The 23766-nt window shown below is 62.3% G+C and overlaps 1 protein-coding gene across 8 annotated transcripts in view; it reads left to right on the forward strand.

Annotated features, from left to right (window-relative positions):
• The window catches only part of PPP1R12B (protein phosphatase 1 regulatory subunit 12B), a 70920-nt gene that overhangs the window by 5463 nt on the left and 41691 nt on the right, over positions 1-23766 (forward strand). For 2 of the 8 annotated variants that reach the window (XM_036235530.1, XM_036235531.1), the window contains exons 2-12: positions 8873-9003; positions 10745-10863; positions 11547-11706; positions 12632-12776; positions 13560-13634; positions 13974-14053; positions 14651-14790; positions 16093-16202; positions 18163-18348; positions 18847-18929; positions 19865-19990. In XM_036235530.1, coding sequence (XP_036091423.1) covers positions 8873-9003; positions 10745-10863; positions 11547-11706; positions 12632-12776; positions 13560-13634; positions 13974-14053; positions 14651-14790; positions 16093-16202; positions 18163-18348; positions 18847-18929; positions 19865-19990 — 1355 coding nt within the window. The other 6 variants (XR_004955449.1, XM_036235532.1, XR_004955450.1 and 3 more) reach the window with 6 other exon arrangements.

The following is a 23766-nucleotide window of genomic DNA, read 5'->3' on the forward strand; positions in this document are numbered from 1 at the left end:
TCACTTGGCCCATGGCCACCAGCAATGATTTATTTTGCCTGAATTACGGCTTTCTCAGACCTTATTCGTTACTGCTAAAATAAAAGATGTGACATTTTAAACACTGGGAAAATATTTAGCCCAGGACTCTGGCATCCAAATGCGTAAATTTAATTTTTGTTGATTCTGCATAACTACCAATCAGAATTTGGAGAGACACAGAAACTTCAAGCTTCACAGGCTGCCAGGTCTTTCTGAGCAAGCCATGCTGAGGCAGATGCAAGACTCAGGAGGCCAGGCAACTTTACAATTTACCTGGTGTGTCCAGCCTGGGGCTGCTGTCCCCATGGAGGTTTATCAGGTGACTTAGATAGACCTGTGAATAAACAGGAAAATGTGTGCCACACATTTCTGTGGCCAGAACTAGCACTTCGGCTCGATGCGCTTGGTCCGTCCCCTTCAGAGGGGGTCAGTGCCTCGCCCCCGACAGCAGGGCCCTGCAGGTTTCGCCCTCAGCGCCCCCGTCACTCTGCCCGCCGCCACGAAGCGTCGCAGGCTTTCTCCCTCTGTGCTGCAGCCGCTTCGGTCGCCGATTCATGCCAAGATTCCCCCGTCTGTCCTGATAGATTATTTCTCTGAACTTGAGTGCATCCCTTTTAAGGCTTCTCCAAAGAATCTGCATATTCCTTTTGAATCCCGTCATGCTCTGTCGTAACACTGGAAGGACTCAGGTCTCAGGTATCTGTGGCGTAGTCTCTGAAAGTCACGAATACCTGCATGGCTGTTGCTCAGGCTGGCGCTTTGCAGAGAAGGCCGCAGGCCTTTGCCCTGAACCAGTGCACGAGACTGCCTTGTAGCGTGTTCTGTTTTATAAAGCAGCACAAAGGACACGTATTCATGGCCACACTTGGGTTTATTTGTCTTTTTAATATCTGTTTTCATATTTGTTATCTCACCTGTCTTCACATTAATCCAGAAATAAAAGGAAGGTTAATCCGTCTCCCAGCCAGGAAACGGAGGTGGGAAGGTTGGGGCGGCGATGACGTTGGGTTCCTCTTCTGCCCGTACAGTTTCTTATGATGTGCACTGTTCTGGGCTGAGGTTTGCCCTCTACCTCTGCCCTAGATGGACAGTTGCTCGGAGCTTGGGCTCAAGGCCACTCCGTACAGGAGGTGGCTGAGACGGAGGGGAAGACGGGGCCGCACGCCCGCCTCGCCCGGCGCCTCTGCGGCGGGGTCTGGCTGCCTCCCGCTCCCGGGGCCCCTGGTTCTGCGCGCTCTCTGGCGAGGTGCCCTGGGGGTCCGGGATCGATTGCAGAGAAACGGCTCACTGTCGGCGGGCGCGGGCACGTCCCACTTTCGTTTCGTAAAGGGCTATCACAATTCCGGGCTAGGCGGAAAGCCTTTGACCTATCAGTACATTTTGGATCTTTCCCCTGGTTTCACTTGTCCGTTATTCTACCTTTGCAATACAAGGTCTCCACCTTTTTGCTATTTCTGACCTTTCCCTGGGCTTAGGGAATGCAGCCCCCTAACAGCCAGCAACAGAAGCCTGCCTTGTTGCAGCGGCCACCTCCAGGCCAGCGGGGGAGTGGAGTGTGACTCTTGTTTGTGTTACTTATTGTTTATTATTAATCCCCTGCCCCTCCCCAGGCCGCAGCAGCTGAGGGCTGCGCTCTGAGGCCAAGGTTCTTAAACCGTGGAGCTTCGTGCTTTCAGGAAAAGACACGTTTAGATTCCTAAAGTCTCGACTGCTAGCCTCTTCTCTCTCAGCCCGACAGTGAACTCATATGATCAGCAAAGTTGATTATCCTCAGGTCGGCCGTTGAGGCCCAGCAGAAACAGCTGCCACCTGAGGAGAGAGGTCGGCTGCGCTGCTGCCCATTGCCAGCCTCTTCGTGGCCCCGAGAGGCTGAGGCCAGAGGATGCAGAAGAGCTTTCTCTGCCCCTGGCAGGTGCCCAGGAGCAGCCCACGTGCCTGTGGGGACGGGCGACAAGCGTAGACATTGCTCGGGGCTCAGGAGATGTGCACCTCAGATTGGTGCTTTTCGCTGCGTATAAATTTGACTTCAAAAAAAAATAATGCTGCAAACAGGCATTGAACTTTAGACAATGGTGCACACGGGGAAGTGTCGGGGAAGTTACCACGAATGTCTGGAACGGGGCGAACGGCGCAGGGACAGACCAGGGTAAAGCGGAGTGGCGGTGTCAGCGGGGCCCGAGGACGCGTCGTGACGTTCTGTCTACTCCGTGTGTTCCAGACACTTTCTGGGTAAAGTGCTCGGGAAGCGCCTGGGGGGCGGCGGGGGGCGCGCGGGCGCCCGGCACGGTGCTCCACGCCGGCCGTTCCTGTGGGGACCAGGCCCTTGTCTGCTATGTTTTTAAGGTCTCAAATATGAAATTTTTTAATGTGAAAAATTAAAAGTCAAACAAAATGCTGTTAATAAATCAACTTTTTCTATCCCAAAGATTTCAATTTAGGGAAAAAATGGGGGGTGTGCTCCAGAGTTGGCTCCAGTGTTGTCACGAACGTGGGACTTCACCGATCTCGGCTGTAGCCGAGACCTCACGCCGTAGCCTCGATCGCCCTGTCCTGTGGGCTGCGGTCCAGCTGTGCTGTGCCGGGCCGCACCGCAGTGTTTGTGACGCTGGCCCACGCAGGGCTTCGCGGGGGGCAGGGCACAGCTACGAGGCTGGGCTGGTTGGCACGGATCTCCCTGGGCTCACCAGAGGGCTGTTCCTTGTGGGAAGGGCAGCATGCAGGGCTCCTGGACGCGAGTCGCTGAGGCCTCAGGAAATTAGCACCAGGCAGGGTCAGAAACGGGACGGCTGCGTACACCTGTTTGGGCTGAGTGGTGCCACACTCCAGCGAGGGTCCAGGCTCTTAAAAATCTGTGTTGCCCGTTTCACCACTGGCCTCTCCTCGGCCGCCCTGTCCCTTCTGCCTCAGGGCCCTTCTCGGCGTCCTCCGGTCTGCGACGTGCCCACCGGCAGAGCCGCACTTCACGACCTGCCCCTCTGCAGCCTTAGCCGCAACCCCCAAGTCGTGTGTCTGTCACCAGCGTCCCCTGCCAGCCGTCCGCTCTTCGTATCCCCACCACAGTTACCCCTCTCAGATACGATCCCGACTGTCACCCCCTGGTTTAAGGGCGCCAGCGGCTCCCCGCCGCCTTCGGGGCGCAGGTCGACCGTGGGACGCAGCGACCTGCCGGCCTGTCCTGCCCACTCCCGTTGGCCTACAGGGGAAAGCTCAGTCTTCAGGGTGCCGGATGGAGCCTCGTTCAGACGTCCACGTTCGTCCCCCCGCATCTGCGTGCGAACACGCCAGACTGCCTGCGCTTCCAGAACTCTCCGTCGCCTTCAGACCGTTGCGTGGGCCTTGCCCTGAGCTGCTGGCCGTCCTCGACCCTGCCGTTTCGCTGGCCGACTCCTCCTCCTCTGTAACTCAGGGCAGTGATGCACTCTGGGCCGTGTCCCCAGCCGCCGCGGAGTGACCCCTTACTCGGAAGGGCACCGCTGTGCCCCGCTCTCTCACTTAGTCCGGGCGCGGTTCCTCGGGCGGGCATCGTCGGCAGCTCTCTCAAGGCCGTGGCTCTCCACGGGCCTCAGTAAGAGCGCGTTTCATGAACAAACGGAACACGTCCCTCAGATGAGTTCTTAACGCGTCCTTTGGCGACGTGAGTCAGTGTCGGGTCCGGAGCTTGCATCTGTCTTCTGATTGTTCTGCCCATGCTAACAGCAGACTTGGTGGGCTTTGCAGCCAGGGGCTTCGTGAGGGCAGAACCCAGCCTGCAGCCCCGGCCGCCCCTCTGCCAGGCCGGCTCGTCGTCTTTCCTGTCCCCTGGTCCTGCCTTCGATGCTCTGCTCTTCCCGCTCTCACTCGTGGAGCTGAACCGCGGTTTGCTGGCGTCCGTGGACACCGATGCCCGGGCAGCAGCGACCCACGGACACTCCGCAGCACTCACCTCCGAGCCAGACCTCAGTGTCGTGACACACGTTAGCTCATTCGTAACCCTGGGAAATAGGTGCTGTGATTGGCGCGGTAACTCTACAGACTAATTAGGAGGCTGGCGTTTGAGCCCAGGAAGTTCTGTCGCCTGCTCTGCCCTCTTGGCTAGCACACTGCACAGGGACGACTATGTGGCAGCTCGCTCAGGGTCTCCTCCCACGTAGGACTCTGCGTGGAAGCCATGCGCGCCCCCAGCCCCTTGACGGAGATGCGGTAGGAGAGGGCAGCCTCCTGGGGACTGTCTCCTCCGAGGGGTGAAATGCGAGGCGCTGACTGATGCCCTGAGAATTCGTTCTTCCTGTGACTTCTCTGCAGCTTTCCCTCCGGGCCCAGCTCAGACCCCAGCGGCGCCCGCCTGCCTCCCGCGAAGCCCCTGCCGGAGCCGTCAAGCTTTGAAGCGCGTGCTCGTGGGCACAGTGTGCCTGCCGCTCAGCAGAGAAGCCGTCTCTGTGGCACAGCAGGTCGCGCTGTGTGCCGTGCTGACGGCAGCAGACAGGTAGCTGGGCGGAAGGGGGCTGCCGTCCGGGCTGCACGGAGGGGCAGCGGATGCCCGGGATCTCTGCGCCTCGCGTCCGGCCCAGTCAGGAGTGAGCAGCTCGGATCAGCCAGTTGGCCACATTCCCCATGTGGAATGTGAGGAGAGCTGGGCTAACCTCAGTGTGCCCTGTGAATGCTAGCGCAGAATTATTTTTAGGAAGGTAGGATCAGGTATTAAAAATGTTCCACGAGCCCAGTGGTGTCTTGGGCCTGGCCGGAACTCTGTTTCGGAGGCCTGGCCCTGGCAGTGGAGGATGTGCTGGCAGTCTGGCGACAGAATATGTGACCTTAAGTAAGTCATTCGACTTCTCCGGGCTTGGTCTCTCCATCTGGTGCTCGCTGCTGCGGCTGCCCTGTTCCTTCCTCTATGGCTTCGTTATAGCATGCTTTTTGCAAGGACCCGTTTGATCAAGTCTGTTGAGGCGAGTCGTTCTGTCATGTAATGTGCAAATCCATAGAGACATGACGTCCTTTCTTCCATGCAAGTGTCACGGACATAGCTGTGTGCACGCTTTGGCCCGAGAAGCTCACGCTGGGATTTTTACCACCATTACAAGGGTCATCCATAGGGAACAGAGTTGAGATTTGGGGGTTGGAGCTCTGAAACCTCTGTCTGAAGAACTGAGGGCTTTGAGAAATGTGGCTTCTGTTTCCTGGCCCTTTTTCCATCTTCCTTCTTCTTAACTTTTAAACTGGCCTTGATAACTGAAAGGTAGATGTACCAGGCCTGGTGCAGTACAGACGTCGCCAAGGCCTTACCTGGAGGGCCACCCAAAGGGCTGCTCCGGAGTGGACAGTGGGGAAGGCAGAGGGAAACATTCGAAGGATAAGGGCCGTGCCCTTTACAGGAGGTTTGATAAGAATCCAGGATGAACACATTTTTGAAATCTAAGTATTGTCAACCCTTAGTCAATACGATGCTGCCCTTAACTGAAGGAAGGGGTTCTCTGGTCCCACATCATAGCTGTTTCCTGTCCTGGGGTCAATATGCCAGTTTACTGGGAGCAAAAATCCTAGTATGATGCTCCATGGAAAATTCTTGACCTCTGCTCTCTCTCTCGGCTCTCTGTCCTGAAAGGCTACAGATCTGTGTCCAGGGCCTGCCTGACCACAGATATATAGTTCTCACCAGCTTGGGGCCAAACTGCCTGTGCCAGGGGGTCGGTGAGGGCTGACAGTGCTGGTGACACCTGTCACGTTGGAGCCGACTGCTACTGTGATTCTCACCGGGGAAGCGTTTACATTGGGTCGCAATGCGAGTGGAGAGACAAGAGGTGGTTCCACTGTGTCGCGATGCCAGCGGAAGGACAGGAAGTAGTTACACTGTGTCGCGATGCCAGCGGAAGGACAGGAAGTAGTTACACTGTGTCGCGATGCCAGCGGAGGGACAGGAAGTAGTTACACTGTGTCGCGATGCCAGCGGAGGGACAGGAAGTAGTTACACTGTGTCGCGATGCGAGCGGAGGGACAGGAAGTGGGAGGTTTGACTCATATGCTGGATCGGTCCTTCTTATTCATATGTCTCGAGAGGTTCGTAAGTACTCAGGGTTTGGTGTCTGGCTATAAACGTGTGAAAGAAATCATGCTCTTTGCTGTTACTCCAAGCATTCAGGGTTTTCAGCATGAAGTTGAAATAATATAACTTCGGGGATTATACACAATTTATATTATATAAACTGTGTGAGTTATTATTATTGAATTGTGTAAGTTTTAGGATGATACAGGACAAAATAGCGAGAGGTACATCACAGGCGTCAGTGTCACCCAGCACCACGCTGGGGGATTTGTTGAAGTCAGGTGTGGGCTGAAACATCTGGACAGGCAGGTGTGGCACCTGGAGCTGGCTCTGTGGGAGGGAGTTGCCCGGCCCCAGGCAGGTAGCCGTGGCAGGATTCTGAGATACGGCAGCAAGGTCAGCTCCCAGAGCCAGCGGCACTCCGTGGCGGTGACAGGTGCAGGCTATTTTGGGAGCGGAGGAGGCTTTGTTTTGTAGGCCTCCTCTGTAGTCCCAGATTTAACTCTGGCACCAAAGGCCGTCAGCCACTTCAGCCTTTGGTAGAGCGAGAGCAGCATCGGCACAGTGCACATCTCGCCATGCTCACGCCCTTTTATTGGTAAAACCCAGTGTTTTCCTTGGAGGGAGCTTGTCATGGCCAGGGAGAGGTGACGCACTCACTCTAGGGAGCCTCGAGTCAAACCGGGCAGGGTTTGCAGACGCTCTCTGGACTAAGTAGTGATTCGGGGGCAGTGGGGTCCTGTCTCCCGCCCTGAGGGAGCTTGGAGCGGCTGCGGAGCCCGTTCTGCGTGTCCTCGGGCCGCACAGCAGAGGGAAGTGGGTGTCGGGCTCACTGTACGGCTGGCTCCGGCCACGTCCCGGGTGACCGCCGAAGCGGGTCTGGCCCCTTGCCTGTGTGGGATGAGCAGACTGTCCGTGTGGGTCGGCGTCCCTCTCGTAGTGGTGGGCTCCGCGGCCCAGGTGGGCTTGGGACGGTGAGTCCGCGGCCGCGGGTGCGTCACCGCACAGCTGTGGGTGGGGGGGGGGGAGCAGAAGGGCATCTAAATTTAGTCGCCACTCGGGGACTGCCCATCTCTCCTCTGCGGCTTTCGTGCTGGTCCCTGAGCAGGGCAGAGGCTGCCTCCTTGAGGTCTTTTGAAAGAGCGCGTGCTCACAGCTTGCGGCCACTGTCCAGGGCCGTCCCTGCAGCTGGCGCCACACACGGTCTGCCTCACACCGCCTCGAGCGCAGGGACCTGCAGGCTGCCGGACGCGGCGGGAGCGCCCGGAGTCGGACGCAGCAAACGCACTGTTCAGCGACGTCGGTTCTAACCAGCAGCCTCCGTCCTGCTGAGCGAGGCCCCGCTTCTCCCTGGGGAGTCGCTCTGTGTTACACCGGTGACTTAAGAGCAGCACCAGTGCCGGCCACTCTGGCCCTAGGCGCCCCTCCAGTCCTCACCAAAGCCTGGGAGGCAGGTGGCGTCCGCCCGCCGTGGACAGTGGCGAGTGCGGGTTCTCCCCCTCCTCAAGGGCCTGTGCCTGGCCGCCTGTTTCCTCTGAGGTGACTCTTTGAGGACTGACGGCTGGCAGCCCACACCGCGGACTAGGCCAGCTTGTCGTGGTCATTCTCTGAAACGCCGCACAGTGTTCTCGGAAAGCTGCTGGGTCAGATTTGAGGTTCATAGACAGACGGGAGTAAGGCTGTGACGGGTGCGGGAGGTCGGGAGGTCAGGGAAGGAAGACAGGGCCCTGCGGGGGAGGGAGGCGGGAGGCGGGGCCCCGGTCTGGCCCAGCCTACTTCGTGCCCTCTGGGATTTGGCGGCAGTCATCTTTGAAGGGCAGAGGATGATCTTGAAAGCAGAGGCTTCTGACAGTCCACCTGGTGGCGGCATGGCCATTAGAGCCAAGTCCTGGGAGTGCCATGGACACCCCGGCCTCGGAAGGTTGGGGGGCGTATGTCATAGAGCATCAGGTCAAGTCTGGGCCGGTGTTGGAAGGTGGCACGTGGGTAGAAGATTCATCCGAATGCAAGGTGACCACTGGACGTTAATGTCACAGAGTGAAACATTCTCTGTGTGGTTTCAGATTCCACAGTGCAATTCACAGTGAGGACATGACTGCGTTAGGAGTTTTGTTTTGTCCCCAACAAGAACTTCCACAGCTATCCAAGCAGGCTGTTGAATACTTCTCCCCCCTCCAGATACGTGTCTACGTGAGGCCAGGTTTTCTTTATGTGCTTTAATAAAAAATAATACATCACGACAGAGTAATCCGAACATCAAGAAATTTCTAAAAATGTAAGAAGACACCGCCACACTTCTCATTATCTTTTTTTTATTTTTGGAAGTATGTAGTTATTTCGATTAACATCTGTGATTTCTACTAATATGTAATGGGTTATTGCTATTTTAAATGAATCGATAAGTACGTTTTTAAATGTTCCCGTTGATATGTAACAACCCACATGAACAAAAGCCGTGTGCGGTGCCGAGTCAACGCTGAGAGGGGAGAGGCCTGCGGTCACACAGTGCGGGAAGGTCGGTCCTCACCGGGCACACGGGGCGGGACTTCGCGCGGTGAACACGGGCTCCTTGGGTGGTGCGGGTCTCCCTGTGCTAAGGTGCCTCCAGCCCCACTGTGCGCTGCGGATGAGATTGAGCGGCATTATTACCGGCCTCGCGGCTGAGCCGCGGAGGCGTGGAGATGGCGCGGGGGTCGCGTCAGCACAGAGCTTCGACGGCGTGCCCTGGACACTACGCACGGGCTGGGCACTGAGGTGCCGTTGGAACCGCTGGGCTGCCGGCGCCCGGAGCCCAGCGGACGTGCCGCGTGAACAAGCGCGCTTCCCCCGCAGGCCTGCATCGACGAGAACTTCGACATGGTGAGGTTCCTGGTGGAGAGCGGGGCCGACGTGGACCGGCAGGACAACGAGGGCTGGACGCCCCTCCACGCAGCGGCCTCTTGCGGCCACCTCAACATCGCAGAGTGAGTCCGGGTGGTCAGCAGGGGCAGCGCGGGCCCGCGAGCCCAGGCGGCCGCGGTGGAGGCCAGCAGAGCAGGCAGGGGCGATGTGTGCGAGCACCCAGCGGAAAGACAGTGGCAGACAGACGCGGTGTGGTCACACGGTGGTCGCCCTCAGGTGGCTTTCAGCCTGATGGGCGAGGGCTGCATCGAGATACAGCGAGTGCTGGGAGGCGGCTGGGGAGGGCTCCGCAGGGGGCGGGGTTGAGGGAGGCCGGAGGACAGGCTCCGGCTCAGGTGGGCCTCCAGGGCCATGGACGTTCCCGGAAGGGAGGGAGGAGGAAGCGGGGGGCGTTTCGTCCAGACGAGGGAACAGGGCTGAGCCGCGAGCGTCAGGGAGCAGTGGAGGGTTCGGCTCCTTGCAGTCCAGGGTGCAGCAAGCCCCACAGCATTTCCGGGCCGCTGTGCGTCATTGGCTTTCCGAGTTTACAGGGGCTGGGGGCTGGATGTCCCCGCGGCCCGTGGGTGGGGACCCAGAGCCAGGAGCCGGGTACTTGGGGGTCAAGGGCTGATGGGCTGGTGCTCAGCACAGTGAGTGCGGGTGGGGCTGCTTGGAACCGAGGGGTCTTCCCCTGGGCCGACGAGGGAGGAGCCGCCGGAGGTGAGGCGTGTGCCGTCAGGCCGGCAGGAGAAACCGGCGGAGGAGGGCCCGCCGCGCTGGGGCCGTGCGCAGAAGCAGCACACGTCTAATCCAACCTTTGCCGGTTCTTCCTCCTCGGCCAACTCTTAATACGGTAGCCGCGTGTTCCCTTTTTCAAAACTCCTGCCGTGGCTAAAATGTGGCACCTTAGGCAGAGGAGAGACGATGAAAGTTTCCTGAAGCGTCGAGTAGTCGAAGTCTGCGCGGGATCCCCCCGCGACGTTCCCAGTGTGGCAGAGCTCCCAGCGTTCGCGGGGTTCTCAGGGCCCTGACAGGGAGTCGACGTGGAAGGACGGGGACCCTGCCCCTGGCCACCTGCCACCGTGTGAGCCCCATGCTTTCAAAGTGGGGGTAACAGCACACGGATCGCCTGCTTCATAGAACTGTTCCAGACCACTGTATAATTTTATGTGTAATGCTTTAAAAACCAGAAAGGACTCGTGTAAGGTATTACAGTTACCCAACCCTTCTTCTTCAGGGTCGAGTATGGTATTTTGATGTAGGAGCTAAGCATGTAGAATTTGCCGTTCATTTCTTCAGTAATTCGGCTCCCTCTTAGAGTGCGGGAGATTTCTCGGGGCGGGGCCAGCGGGAGGGAGTGCTCCCTGGAGGCGTGGTTAGGCAAATTCATGCAGATGTCAGCCTCTGTTTTCCTGTTTTCGTGCCCAGCACTCGACACACTCTCACGTGGCATTGGAAAACTTCTCACGAGAATCGCTTCTTTCCCACTCTCCTGGGGGCCTCTCAGTGCTGTCGAGCAAGGAGCCACGTTTGGAGCTCGGGGTTGGGGCGAGTGCCCAGGGCTGCGTGGTGTGCCGTCTGGGCAGTGCCCGCTCTGCCCGGGGCAGAGCAAGCGGGGCCGGGGGTCTGAGTGTGAGAGGAGGCCGTGTGTCGGCACTCCGGTCCTGGTTGTCGAGGCCAGTGGGCTCGACACTGAGCGGAGCTCCGTAGCTGGGGCACCCGACGCCCCAGCCAGGCCTCGCTCTGTGTTGAGCCTCGGGTGCGCACGCGGGAGCCGGTGCCGGGGCGGCAGGGGGAGCGCTGACACCGTCCCCGTCCCCACAGGTACTTCCTCAGCCGCGGAGCCAGCGTGGCTGTGGTGAACAGCGAGGGGGAAGTCCCCTCGGACCTTGCAGAGGAGCCCGCCATGAAGGACCTTCTTCTGGAGCAAGTGAAGAAGCAAGGTGAGCCAGGGCCCCTAGGGCAGCGTGTCAGCCGGCCCCTGCGAGCCACCCCTTGCCGTGGGGCTGGAGGGGGCCGGGCCTTCCGCACAGCACGGGGTGTCCGCCACCAGCATCGCAGGTCCTCCGCGTAGGTCACGCGAGAGGAGCCTGGAGACCGCAAGCCCCGTCTCCGCTGCTCTGCGGCCCGACGCCTGTGGCGTAGCTGGCGAGGACCCGACGCGCGCCGCCTGGGCCTGGGCTTGCTGCGCGGCGTGAAACCCAGGGCAGGGACGAGACCGGGCTGGAGGCCCAGCCGAGCCCTGCCCACGGCCTTGCCCTTGACGGGGGCCGAAGGTGGCAAGGGCGTTCACTGGTCCTCCGAGTCGGCCCTCGGTCCCGTCACCCGGAAAGCACTCCGGTAGGGGCTCAGGGAGGGGGCCGACTCAGACGAGGGGCGCTCGCGCCTCCTCACGCTCTGTCCCCAGAGGCTGGGTCAGGGGCCTCCAGCGGGGGCGGCGTGTTCTGGCACTCGAGAGCAGTTTTCGGCACGCCCGCGAGGGCCCGCCTCACACCAGCCCTGCAGGTCTGACCGCGGACACCGCCGACGCCTGCGTGGACGCTGCACAGCCCCCCCGGAGGAGGCCCCCCCGGAGGAGGCGCCCGGCACGCCGCACAGCCTCGTGACCGCGGTGTCGCTCCTGCAGGGGTCGACCTGGAGCAGTCGCGGGCGCAGGAAGAGCAGCAGATGCTGCAGGACGCCCGGCAGTGGCTCAACAGTGGGCGGATCGAGGACGCCCGGCAGGCGCGCTCGGGGGCCACTGCCCTGCACGTGGCAGCCGCCAAGGGCTACTCCGAGGTCCTCAGGTGCGGCGTCCGTGCCAGCGGGCGGCGGGGCGCAGGGCGGCGCGGGCGGCGGGGCTCCGGGGTTGTCGGCCACGCTCAGTGCCGTGCCGTCCTCTGCTGTGGCTTCCACCGGCTGCGCTTGCGACGGGCTCCCCTCCTGCCGCCCGCCGTGGCCCGGGGTTCACGCCACGCACCTGCGGCCTCCTCTGTGGCAGCAGTGCAGGACACACCGGTCATTTGGTCCTCTGGACACACGTGGCCTGGGGGCTCATTGGCTGAACGACAGACCCGGAGTGTGCGTGTGCCGTGTGCAGCCAGAGTGGGGTGAGCACGCTCGCAGTCGTGGGGCCCCGCCCCCCCGTTGCGGCTCCTCACACCCACACACGCTCCGTGCTCTCCCAGACCTGCAGGGCTTCCTGCGCCACCCAGCACGGGTTTCTGGCAGCGTGGTGGGGACCTGAGCGCGGCATTCGTGCCCGCTCACCCTTAGGGAGGCGCCGGGAGGCCCGGCAGTCAGACCCCCTCCGGGCCAGTTGGGCCAGAGCTTCGCAGCTTGAGGAGCCTGTGCTCCTGCAGACTTGGCCTTGAGACCCCACAGACCCAGGGCATCCCGGGAGGCCGGCAGGGGGCTGGCAAGGACAGTCCCCGGAGACCGTCACATTCTCGTGTGAGGCGTCACCCTGCCCTGAGGGACAGGGGACCGCCTCGCCCTCGTGGCAGTATTGGCTCTTTGGACTAGGCTCTGGGTGCCCTCGGTACACGCTTGTCCTGTGGGGTGTGACACGGAAGGCCTCCTGGAGAGGGCGGCTGAGCAGTGCCTGTGGCCGGCTCTCGTGGAGCTCGGGGCAGGGTCACCCACGATCCCCGTGGGGCCATCGGGTGACGGTGTGTCTGGCAGGAATGTGTGGTATCGAGGATCTCAATGTCCTGTCGGGGTCCTCCTCAGGCTGCTCATCCAGGCTGGCTATGAGCTGGACGTCCAGGACCACGACGGCTGGACCCCGCTCCACGCCGCCGCGCACTGGGGGGTGAAGGAGGCCTGCTCCATCCTGGCAGAGGCGCTGTGTGACATGGACGTGAGGAACAAGCTGGTGAGTAGGCCTGGGCGTCTCCAGGGCCGCGCACTCAGTGGCCGGGCCCTGGAACCAACGGCTCAGGGTGTCTGTGAAGCGGCCCAGCTCGCCGCTGGGGCCTGGGGAGGACACGTCGCCGGCAGCCCTGGTGCTCCCCACGCTCTGCTGCCTGCACAGAGGTGTTTGCTGTGCGACACGGAACCCGCCGACCTCGCCGCTGACTGCGTTTCGTGCCCCCCGAACACAGGTGGGCGCCGGGCAGCCCAGGCCATCTGTGCTGCGGAGGAGTCGCGTCCACCCTACGTCATTTTTAATCCAAAGACTTTGTAAAAAAAGAAAAACGTCAGGATGACAGGGGCCCTCGGGTGGGGTTGAAACCGTGTTACCTGGCCTCACTCGAAGCCACTTACAAGGCTGGACCTCCGCCCAGCGCCTCGGACGTCCTCGCCCGCCTCCCGCCGGCCCCAAGCCCCGGCTCGCTCGCAGCCCGTCTGCTGGCGTGGGGGGCGGGCTCCTGCAGCCTCGGCGCGCGTCACAGCAGCGAGGGCCGTGTGGCACTGGTCCGGGTAGAGATTTCACGTGGCGGTTTGCCACGAGGCCATGCGCACGGGGGCGCCGTGGGCCTGTCCTCAGTGCGGGTCGCAGCGCGCGGCTCACGTCCGCGCTCTCCGGTGCGCGGGGTGGCGGCGCCTGCCGCAGCGTCAGCTCCTCGGACTGGCCGCGGCCGCTGGCGGCGAGGTGTGGGGGGCGCACCACAGGGCACCCTGACCAGGCTGCACGGTCATCCCATCTTCCCTGCAGGGCCAGACGCCGTTCGAGGTGGCCGACGAGGGTCTTGTGGAGCACTTGGAGACCCTGCAGAAGCAGCAGAGTGTGGTGAGTCCCACGGTGCCGCGGTGGCTGCTGTCACCGTCGGCGCTGCAGGGTGGGCTCCGCGGGCGCCCTCGTGAATGTGCCGTGGGCCGAAGGGGCCGCCGCCCCCTCAGGGCTGTCAGCCGTCTGTCAGAAGGCTGAGCCCAGACCCCGTGGGCGCTGGAGGTCGCTCGCTGTGGGGAAGCCCCAGGCGGCCACCACCTGCCCTCGCCTTCTGGAAGGTGGACACAGCCGGGGGGTCGGGGCCCTGGCCTCGCCCTTTGCTGCGGGCCTCGTCTTGCTGGTGAGAGGGCCACTGCCAGCCCCATCCCTGCTGACCCGTGCTCCCGCTTCTCTCTCCAGCTCCGGAGTGAAAAGGAGACGCGGAACCGGCTCATCGAGGCAGACCTGAACGGCAGGGTGCAGAGCGGACTCTTTAAGGAGTAGGCACCTGGGGCTCGGGGACTGTCACAAGCTCCGGTGCCGGGGTGTGTGCGTGTGACGTGCTGAGCGTGAGGATTTATACGTGACGCGGTTCGCTTTTGCCAGGTGCTCTCTAACCGTGGCGTGTTGGGGGCGGGAGAGCCGAGGCCGGGCGCGCATGCTTCACGCCTAGGAGAGCACGCCGTTGCCAGCGCTTCTCTTTCTCGGGCTTAGAGGGCTTCGTCCCTGGCGCTTCCCCAACGGGAAGAGCCGAGAGCTCAGGGACCACCGCCCGGCGCCAGCACGGTTCCCGCCCGGCGCAGGCCCTCAGCTCACGGTCACGGCCTTCCTGTTTGTTTTCATTCACACCATTGTCACCCAGAGTCGTAGCCTGCTTTCTTTCTGTGTTGAACAGGCCAGAGCTCCTCCAGCCTCACTCTGAAGTCAGACACTAAACCTTAGTCTGCAGAAGCCAGGGACTCAGGGGCCTCAGACGCAGAGGGTCTGAATCCGTTTCTGTGGCTGCCGCTGCTCAGAGGGTCAGGGACTTGCTCCCCCGGCACCAACTGCGTGCTCAGAAGTGGTGTGTCGTTTCTGAGCTGTCCTCTCTGATTCAGCAAAGAGAAGCTGCTGTACGAGGACGAGACTTCCAAGTCCCGCGGAGCAGAGGACGGGGACAAGGAGCCGAGCAGCTGCAGCTCGGAGGAGGACGAGGGGGAAGACGAGGCGTCCGAGTCCGAGCCCGAGCAGGAGGCAGGTAATGCAGCCCTCATAGGCTCGCTCCACGTGTGAGGCGCTGCCTGCCCGTCAGAGAGTCCGCGGGCCTCGGGCTGGAGCACAGCACCGGGCTCCGCTTTCAGACGGGACGTCTGCTCACACGTGAGCACTCCCCGCAGAGTGGGCTGTGCTAGGCCATGTGTCCGGTGCTCCCACAACCCACGGCACACACGCACACAGCTCTGGGCACGAGGCCACCTGGGTCGGCGGGTGTGCAGGCCCAAACCCCGGAACTCGGGGTGCCAAGGCACGTGTGGCCACGCCTGCCTTGCTTCGAGCAGGAGACGGTGCCGGGGAAGGTGATCCCGAGTTCGTTGTGGTGTGTGCACCTCCGAGCTTGCCACCACTGCACCCACAGTCCCTGCTCTCTGGGCCTGGCTCCGGGGAGGTCTGGCCTCGCCGGCTCGGGGCTCTCGTCGTGGGGGGGCACTGCCTGTCCTCCTGTCTCCATCCCTGAGTCTCACCGAAGGTCACCAGAGGGGGTTGGAGGCCCGCGGTTCTGTGGAGACTGTAGGCACCGGCTCGCCGGTGGTGAGCGGGCTGGGTCCCCACTCGGCAGGCGAGCGGCCCCCACATGTCGGCGCGCGGGCATCCGCCTTCCCTGTGTGCTTGTCACGCGCCAAGCGCACACGCATCCCGGACCTCCAGCGCTGCCTGGGTTAACGTCTGGGCGAGTGCTGCACTAGACCACGGTGTCACCAATGGGTCAGGAGGGCGGGCTCCCTGTCTGAGCCTTCGTCATTGTACCTGGGATGCCCGGGCCTGTGGTCTCTTGTTCCTAGATGCCAGTCTCCTCGTTGCTGTGGGGGTGAAACACCCCAGCACCCTTTGATTACACCCCAGCCTTGCGATCCCGAAACCTTCTGTGACTACCGCCCCCACTCCGTCCTTGCCTGCAACGCGAACCCCAAACCTTAGGACCCGGCCTTCGACACCTTCCACCATCTCACTCCCTCTGGCCTTCTTGGTGCTGTGTGTCGGGAGGAGTCTCTGCGGCCAGCCTAGATTGCTCATACAACACCTGCTGCAGAGTGTGTGATCTGATCCATGATGGGGACGTTTTCGGTCACATGCGTGGTGATTGGTGTTGAGCCCCCCAAGACAGGAATACTGCTGAGTGTATTTTCATATGGCGGCAATTAGTGGAGGCTTCCTCTCGGTGTGAAGTCAAGCTTTATGTGGCCCCAGTGATCTGTTCAGATAACCTGTTTTGTTAGCAGAGAAGCAGATACAGAGATGAGATCTTCACATGCGCCCTTGTGGCCTCCCTCGTCTTAAACAGATAAAAAGCCAGAAGCCATCGTCAACCATTCCAGCTCCGAAAGCAAGAGCTGTGTCTCGGAGCCCGTAGCCACACCGGCTCAGGACGTCTCTGCCTCTTCCGCCCGGAGAGTGAGTATTCGGGAGTTAATTCGGATATCATGTTCCCCCTACTGCAGTGACATCTAGTGAGAAAGGCCTTAAGGGTACATTCTTGCAAAACGATAAGGACACATTGTTACTCCTCGCAGTCCTGCGTAACAAAATCCCACACGTGGGGTTGGGGGTGCCTTTAAACAGTAGAATTTTCTTTTTCAGTTCTGGAGGCAGCAAACCCAAGATCAAGGTTCGGTTTCTGGTGAGGATTCTTCCTGGCTCACAGACAGCCACCTTACCTCCAAATAGTCACATTGGGGGACAGAGTTTCAGCGTCCAAATTCGCGAGTGGGAAGAACATGGGCATTGTGTCTGTGGCGTGGCCCCCAGAACTGCAAACCCGCCGCCGAACAGCCTTGGCTGCGGTGTGGCGGGTTACACAGGATGGGGCACTGTGGGACCAGAGGAGGCATGTCGGTCGGTCTTTCCTTTAATCGTCGGTCAGGGTGCTTCGAGCTCAGGCTGGGCCGGGAGGGCGTCCGGCGTCCAGCACTATTGGAGCTGACAGCCGCTCTCCTTTATCCGCGGAGCCCTTCTGGTTCATGATGGTGGACAGCTTGGTGGGGGCTTGTTGAAGGGCCAGTGGGACCTGCTCCTGCTGTCCACCTAGGCCTCCGAGAGGCTGCAGGCACCTCGTCAGGGACAGTCGTGGTGACCCTGCCCTGCAACGTTTAAGTTTGTTTTGGGGTTTAGAACTGTGCTGAGTTTTTCAGCACGAAGCTGTGCGAACGCTCTCTGATTTTATAGACACTTAGCGATCTTCTCAGTACCTCACGAAAGGGCGGGGTGCTGGTGCCACCACGGACGTGAGGCAGGCAGGGCCTGGCACCCATTCCAGGAGCATCGCTGTGACTGTGAGGCGTCCCCTGCCCTCACGCATCTCTGGTCCCTCAGTCCTGCCACCGCTTCTGTCTTTTTTTAAAAAAAGACGCTAAATCGAAAAAGTGCGTACGTGAGCATACGCTTATTCCACTTTGCTAAAATAGTGCTTGGAAAGGCATGGCCCCTCAGCGTCACGTGACTCGTGAAGCGCTACTGCGATCGGGCCCCCAGAGCTGGAAGCAGGACGTAAAGATGCGCCTGAAACGACCAGTTAAAAGGGGAAATCTAAGTGCAAGTGGGCAAGTGGTGCAGCATTTCCTTGGCATCGTCACCGTACCCGCAGTAAAGGTGGCCCGGGGCCTGGAGGGGGACCACGCGCGGCCACCGCACACCAGGAAGAGGTCCCCCCCGGCCAGGGAGACCTCTCCAGGCCAGCTGTGCCCCGGCCCGGCCTCTGGGCCGACCCCGGCCGGTGCCGTTTTCTGCAGTAAAGACAACGAAGCCACCCGCGAAGCTTTCTGTTCTGTGGTTACCACTTTTTTGTTTTTAGAATGCGCCAGTCTTGACGGAAGTAGGGATCATCTTAGTGCATTGCAAAGGTGGCAGCTCTGTGATCTCTGCCGCTGTCTCTTTTTAATCTTGCTGCTCGGTGACATCCGGAATGCTCGCACGTGCCGGACCACGCTCGCGGTTCCCTGGCCGTGGCCAGTAGCCCCGAGCGGCGTGGCCTTCGCGTCTGTCAGTGACAGCTGACGCGGGGCTCACGTGCTTTCCAGTCCGCTGTGGTCTGGGGAGGGGCTCGGTCTGCCGCCGTTTCTCAGAGGGCGTGTGGGACCCAGAGAGGTGAGGCAGCCTGTTGTCACGTGTGGGACTGGGCCCCGGGCCGCGGCATCTGAGGTCGGTGCTCACTGCACACAGACAGCAGACCATGCCTGCCCCTCGGAGTCACGGCCATCACAGCCCTGCCACCAGGCTCTTCCCGGCTCGGAGACGAAGGGCGCACTTACGGGTCCCTGTGTGCCCGGTGGCTCCCGCACTGCAGAGCGGAGAAGGCGGATGGGTGGGGGCCAGCAGGCCTCTTCCTCTCCCTTCCCACGTGCTCCCTTCCTCTTAGCCCTCCAGCCTTGGGGACAAGCCGGCGGAGCCTGCAGATGAGTCTCCTTCCTCGTGGCGACTGGGACTGAGGAAGACCGGCAGCCACGGCGTGCTGAGCGAGGTGGCTCCGAGGGCCCCAGGGGCCTCCCTGGCCCGCTCGTCATCCAGCCCCCGGGTCTCCGCACTGGGGGACGGCAGGGAAAAGGTGCGGCAGGCCGTGCGGGCCCAGGGCCATCTCCTTGCACGAGTGGGAACACTTCCCAGGCCCCAGAGGGCCCCAGGGGGCCTGCACACCGAGGGCCCAGCCAGGGAGCTGCCTGCCGGCCGCCACGTGCTTGGCCCAAGGCAGACTCTCTGCTCCCAGCCTCCCTGACGGCCTTTCTCACCCGCCTTGTGGGGACAAAACGGGTCAGAAGTGTGAGGACTTAGGTGAGGCCCAGAGGCTACTCTGGCCCGGCCCAGCGGCGTCTTCTGAGGTGAAGGCCGAGTCCTCCCAGGAGTCCGGCCTGGCGAGGCGGGTGGGCCAGCGCTCAGGGCCACACGTTCCCGCGGCGGCGTGTGCTCAGGCTGACCCCGCGTCAGTCGGGAGTAAGCCCGGGAAGGTGCCCTTCGTGACGCAGGCCGTGGCGGAGTGTGAGGGCTGCTCACCCGGAGCGTCACGGCGGCGGTCACCCCCTGAGCCGGCCGCGCTCTGGTTTTACAGGACAGAGAGAGCAGAAGCGGTCTGGGCTCGCTCGCCCCACGGAGGCCCGGCAGCACGAGTGACACCGAGGAGAAGGAGAACAGGTGACTCTCTCCGGCCGCTCAGCTCCGTGGCGCGGGGTCCGCCTGGCGCTCCTGCTGGGAGACCCCCGGCCCCGCCTCTGGGTTGCCAGCACCGTCAGGGCCGTGCCCCTGGCCCCAAGGGGGACGCTCTAGGCCTCCAGCAGGCGTGGTGGAGACTGGTCCCTGCCCGCCCAGGCAGCCACCAATAGCGTCATTCAGTCGACTCGGTCACGTTCTCATTCGTGAGGAGGTGACGTTCCCAGTCACCGTCCACAGACGCGGCCCCGCCTCTCAGCACGCCGGCCTGGAGCCTGTCGCTCAGGCGCGGGCCTCCCAGCACCCCATGCAGGTCCCAGGGGCAGCACCTCAGGCCCCGCCGCACCGGCTGCCGGGAGCCCACGTCCTGACCGAGTCCCCGGGGGCCCGTGTACACACTGACCTTGGGGGCCGCTCTGGGGCCCCAGGGGGACATGGGGCTCCGAGGTGACAGTTGGGGCCGGAAACCCTGCCCAGCCCTCCCTGGTGCCTTTTCGTTTCCGACGTTGAAGAGGCCTCCAGCGAGTCCTCTCTCCTTCCCGGGCGAAATCCGCCAGCATGGCAGACTCCCTCGTGTCCACGGCCCCCTCCTCTGCTCGCTCACGAGCGTCCTGCTGCTCGGACTGATCTGCAGGCTTTTCAGAGGGACAGAACGGCGTCTGACGGAGTAGCTAAGAGACGTCTGGCATGGGGTTTGGTGCCCGTTGAAATGACTCGGCTTCGACGTTGGTGACAGAGCAGACAGGCACCCTGAGCTCCCCTCAGCCCGTGCAGAACGTGGCATCTGGGCCGGAGGGGCCCCGCGGCCGTCCGCTCTCCAGCCGGGGCTGGCCTGCTGGGCCGGCTCTCCCCTCCTGGTTGGCGGCGTGCGCCGGACACAGCCAGCGGGGAGTCAGCGTCCGGGCCTGTTCTGCCCCCAGGGGATCGGCCGTGAGCCTGGTGAGGAGCGGCTCCTGCACGCGGCAGCTGTGGCGGGACGGAGCGCAGGGGAGCGAGACGCCGCAGACGGCTGCGCCACCCACCTGCGTGTCGGCCCACCTGAGGAGGTACGCGGCGCGAGGTTCAGGGCGGGCGCTGTCCCCACCCTGGCCTTGGGGTGCGGGTCACCTGCGTGGCGGCCTACCCGAAGAGGTACGCGGCGCGAGGTTCAGGGCGGGCGCTGGTCCCCACCCTGGCCTTGGGGTGCGGGTCACCTGCGTGGCGGCCTACCCGAAGAGGTACGCGGCGCGAGGTTCAGGGCGGGCGCTGGTCCCCACCCTGGCCTTGGGGTGCGGGTCACAGTCACGCGCCCTTTGTAGCCAGCTAGCACCATGGAGATGAATCTAAAACGGATGGCTTTTAGATTCTCGGGCGTAATCTCTTGACTAATTTTAAACTAGAATGAGTTACTTTTCTTAACTGAGTCAAAGTAGCCAATTCCAGGTTCTCACCACAGACAGCCCTGGGCCCCTGTCCCCTCTCTCAGTCCCGCTGAGTCCTCCGCCAGGAGCCCCTGTGACCCCCCACCTGGGAGCAGCGCCCCCTCCCTAACGGACAGCTCTGTCACCTCACGCTGCCTGGGGGGGCTGGGGGGACTGCAGGAGGGGGGTGGGGGTAGGGGCAGCTCGCTCTGCACGGAAGACTCGTGCTGCAGCTGCTAACGCAGGGACTTGAGCTGTGTTTTCTTTGTGACTTTAACGGCCCTCAGATCCATCGAGACGGGAAACGCGCAAGTTTGGTGCAGAGAAGGTACATGGCTTCCCCCGCTCTCATCTGCACCCTTTTCTGCAGTTCCTTTCTCTGCCACGTACCGGCGCCTCTGCCAGGGTCACTAGCTCTGAGATGCACTTCGTGTTTCGGTCTGAACTGTGCTGCTGACCCGGGGGGTCCGGTCCCCATGCCTCACTCTGTGCTCTGTCCGTCCCACCCTGACCCTCCACTGCCTCCATGCACAGCCCCACCCACCACAGGTGTGCCAGGGGACCAGCTGCCTCCCCGAGAAGCACCTCCGGCCACAGGCCATGTGGTGGGCTCGAACCTAAGTCCCCCTCGATGAGAAGCCTCTCGTCAGGTGGTCCACGTCGAAACGTGGGCACCAGTGAGCTGCACCCCACAGCCACTGCCTCCCAGTGTCCCTCTGCCCTGCGCCTGCGAGGGGGGCCCTCGGAGGCGCCCAGCACCGCCCAGCGGCCCCACCGAAGCTTTAGCGTGTGGACTCGGCGCCGTTGGTGAGCTGAGGCCATCGGCTGTTTGTCGTCGAGGCGTTAATCCAGCTAGGTGCATTGCGTCTCCTTGTTGGAGCTGAGACCAAGATGACTTTTCTAAGAAAGGGAGCTGCCGTTACATTTTGGGGTGCTTCGTTATTTTGGAGTGTGTTGTTGATGTTCATGATCCGGTCCTCAGCACGTGGTTGAGTGAGTGGCTTGTGGTTTGATGGGTGCCACTCGGCATAGCTCTGGCGACAGCCGGGAGACCGCGCGCCTCTCTGCCGTGGGAAGCAGGCTGAGTCACGTGAGCATTCGGTGGGGACAGACAGGCTTCACCCTTGGAATTCCCAGAGCTCGTCTCCCATAACCCTGGGCCGTTCTGGTTTTACAAAGTCTTAAGAACTTTTCGTAGGGAAAGAATCCCGTGCCATCACTGTCTAAAGAGGAAGTGCGAGCAGGCGTCGGCCGCCGGGCTGTGCGGCGCTCGGCCCGCTGCCGTGGCCGGTCCCTCTCCGGTCTGCAGGCGCCGGTTCCTTCGCTCTGACCGAGTTAAACGCATCTTTCCCAAGAAGGCGTCAGAGCTGGTTTCGGTCCCTCCCTCGAGTGTGCAATCGCTGCCGCAGTCCAGAGGGTTTTCACAAATTCCCGCCCCGGCGGGAGTCTGCTGCAGTCGAGGCCGCTCGCACCGGTCTTGTCTCCCAGACACCACGGCCTTTTACTTAAAGCTGTAAATCCTCCCAAAGGCACGTTTTCCAGAACTGCTTCGGTCTCCCGACTTTTCTGCGCTGAGTCTCTGTCCCATCCTCTCCAAACCTTCGTTCTGCCCCGGCCCCCGCGCGGCTGCTTCTGGACCGGGTGGGCATCTGGGGCGCAGGACCTTTCGCCTCGGGTTCGTTGGGAGTTGGTTTTCAATAAAGTGATTCTGTTGCCGGGTACCTCCCTCCCGCCCCACCCCCAGGCGCGCGCTCCGCCCCCCGTTTCCTGTCCCCTGCCCTCCGCCGTGCCCTGTCTTCTTTGGAGGACTGACGGAGGCCCGCTTGCCGGCAGCGCCGCAGCTCCAGCTGGGGCCGGTCACATCCCGGCTGGCACAGCCCTCTGCTCTGCATCTCTGCTAAGTGCACGGGCCGGGCGCGGCGGGCGCGGCGCGTCCTGAGGGTCTGGTGTGTGCTGTTTTGCAGTGCTTCCTTTGCTAGGAGTAGTGGCCCCACAAGTCCCTGCATTTCAGCCAGTCGCAATGCATCTCCCGCTGCCTCGCCCGTTGCCATTGGTTCAGCTACCTCTCGGGGCGGCAGGTGCCACCGGCCTCTTCTTGCCCTGCACCCGTCAGTGCAGACCTGCCCTCGTCCGTGCGGCATGGCAGGTAAGGCCTTTTGGAGCCACTTGAGTTACGGTCATTTGGATACACGTGCGATTTGTCACTGCAGGAGCAGGAGAGTGTCCATGATCTCGTGAGGACGCTCCTGGCGTGACTTGTGCGCACCTGCCTGCGGGGCTTGTGAATAACCGCAGGGCGCATGTCCAGGCACCCACCCCGTCACCCGCACTCACCTTCCCAGTGTGATCGCAGTCCAGAGGCCACGCCGTTGTGGCAGCTCACACACGGAAACTACCCCCCGCTTCATTCCCACTAGTCCCAGTGAGCGTGAGCAGGAACCGCTGGGTTCAGTCTTTGAGAAGACGGCAGGCGCAGCCAGGCCCGCCTCCCGAGAGTGCCCAGGAGCAGGGGCATCTTGCTGGAGACACGGGGGGAGGACGAGGGCCGTGCCGGCCTTCCCTGCGTTCCCGGGCAGCGTGGTGGCGGCTAGCATCTGACGGTCGCAGGCCGCCGTCGCTGTGGACGCACGGCAGGACTTCAGCTGTGGTTTTAACTGTGGCGTTGAGTCTCGTATGTGTGGTCAGATGCCTTGCACTCTGGGGTGTGGCACAGGGACTCTTTTGAGGCCTTGCGCCTGCAGCCGACACAGAGAAAACGGAAGCCGTCGGCGATGCTGGCGCTGCTGACGCTGCCGCGACCCCGGGAGGCGCCCGCCTGGCACCTGTCGGCCGCGGGTCTGTCCCGAAATGGTGGTGGTCGCTTACTTGGGCAGGAGGGCGGCGCGTGGTGGTTGGCTTAGCACCGGGCCGCACAGCTATGTAGAGCCCTGTCAGGCCCCCGTGGCCGTCCCGTGCCTGCCGTCCCGCAGACGAGGAAGCGGGCACACGAGGGGGTTACCTGGTTACCTGGTTACCTGACGAGGACCGGGACGGGGAGGGGCACAGGCGCCGCCGCTGGCCGAGCCCTGTTCCGTGCCGGGCGTCGGGGCAGGCACCGGCCAGAACGCCCGCTGGCTCACGGGGCAGTGATTCGTGGCGGCTCGTTGTCTCCCCTCCCTCAGGCCAGCCCAGCACTCTGCTGCCGCGTCGGGGGGCGGGGGGCCCGGAGACGCGGGCCCCCGTGCGTCAGAGCCCTGGCCGTCACAGCCGCACCCCAGGCAGGAAGGAGGAGGAGGGGCAGTGTGCAAAGAGGGGGTGCTCGGAACCGAGTATGGTCCCCAAAGCACTAATTTTCTGCATGTGTCTCACCGGCTGCCTCAGCAGCCAAGGCGCCCGGGAGGGGCGGGCTCAGCCCGCAGTGGCAGGCGGGTCTGCCGGCGAGG

The sequence above is a fragment of the Rousettus aegyptiacus genome, unplaced genomic scaffold (genome assembly GCF_014176215.1).
Source record: "Rousettus aegyptiacus isolate mRouAeg1 unplaced genomic scaffold, mRouAeg1.p scaffold_m13_p_18, whole genome shotgun sequence".
Taxonomy (NCBI): domain Eukaryota; kingdom Metazoa; phylum Chordata; class Mammalia; order Chiroptera; family Pteropodidae; genus Rousettus; species Rousettus aegyptiacus.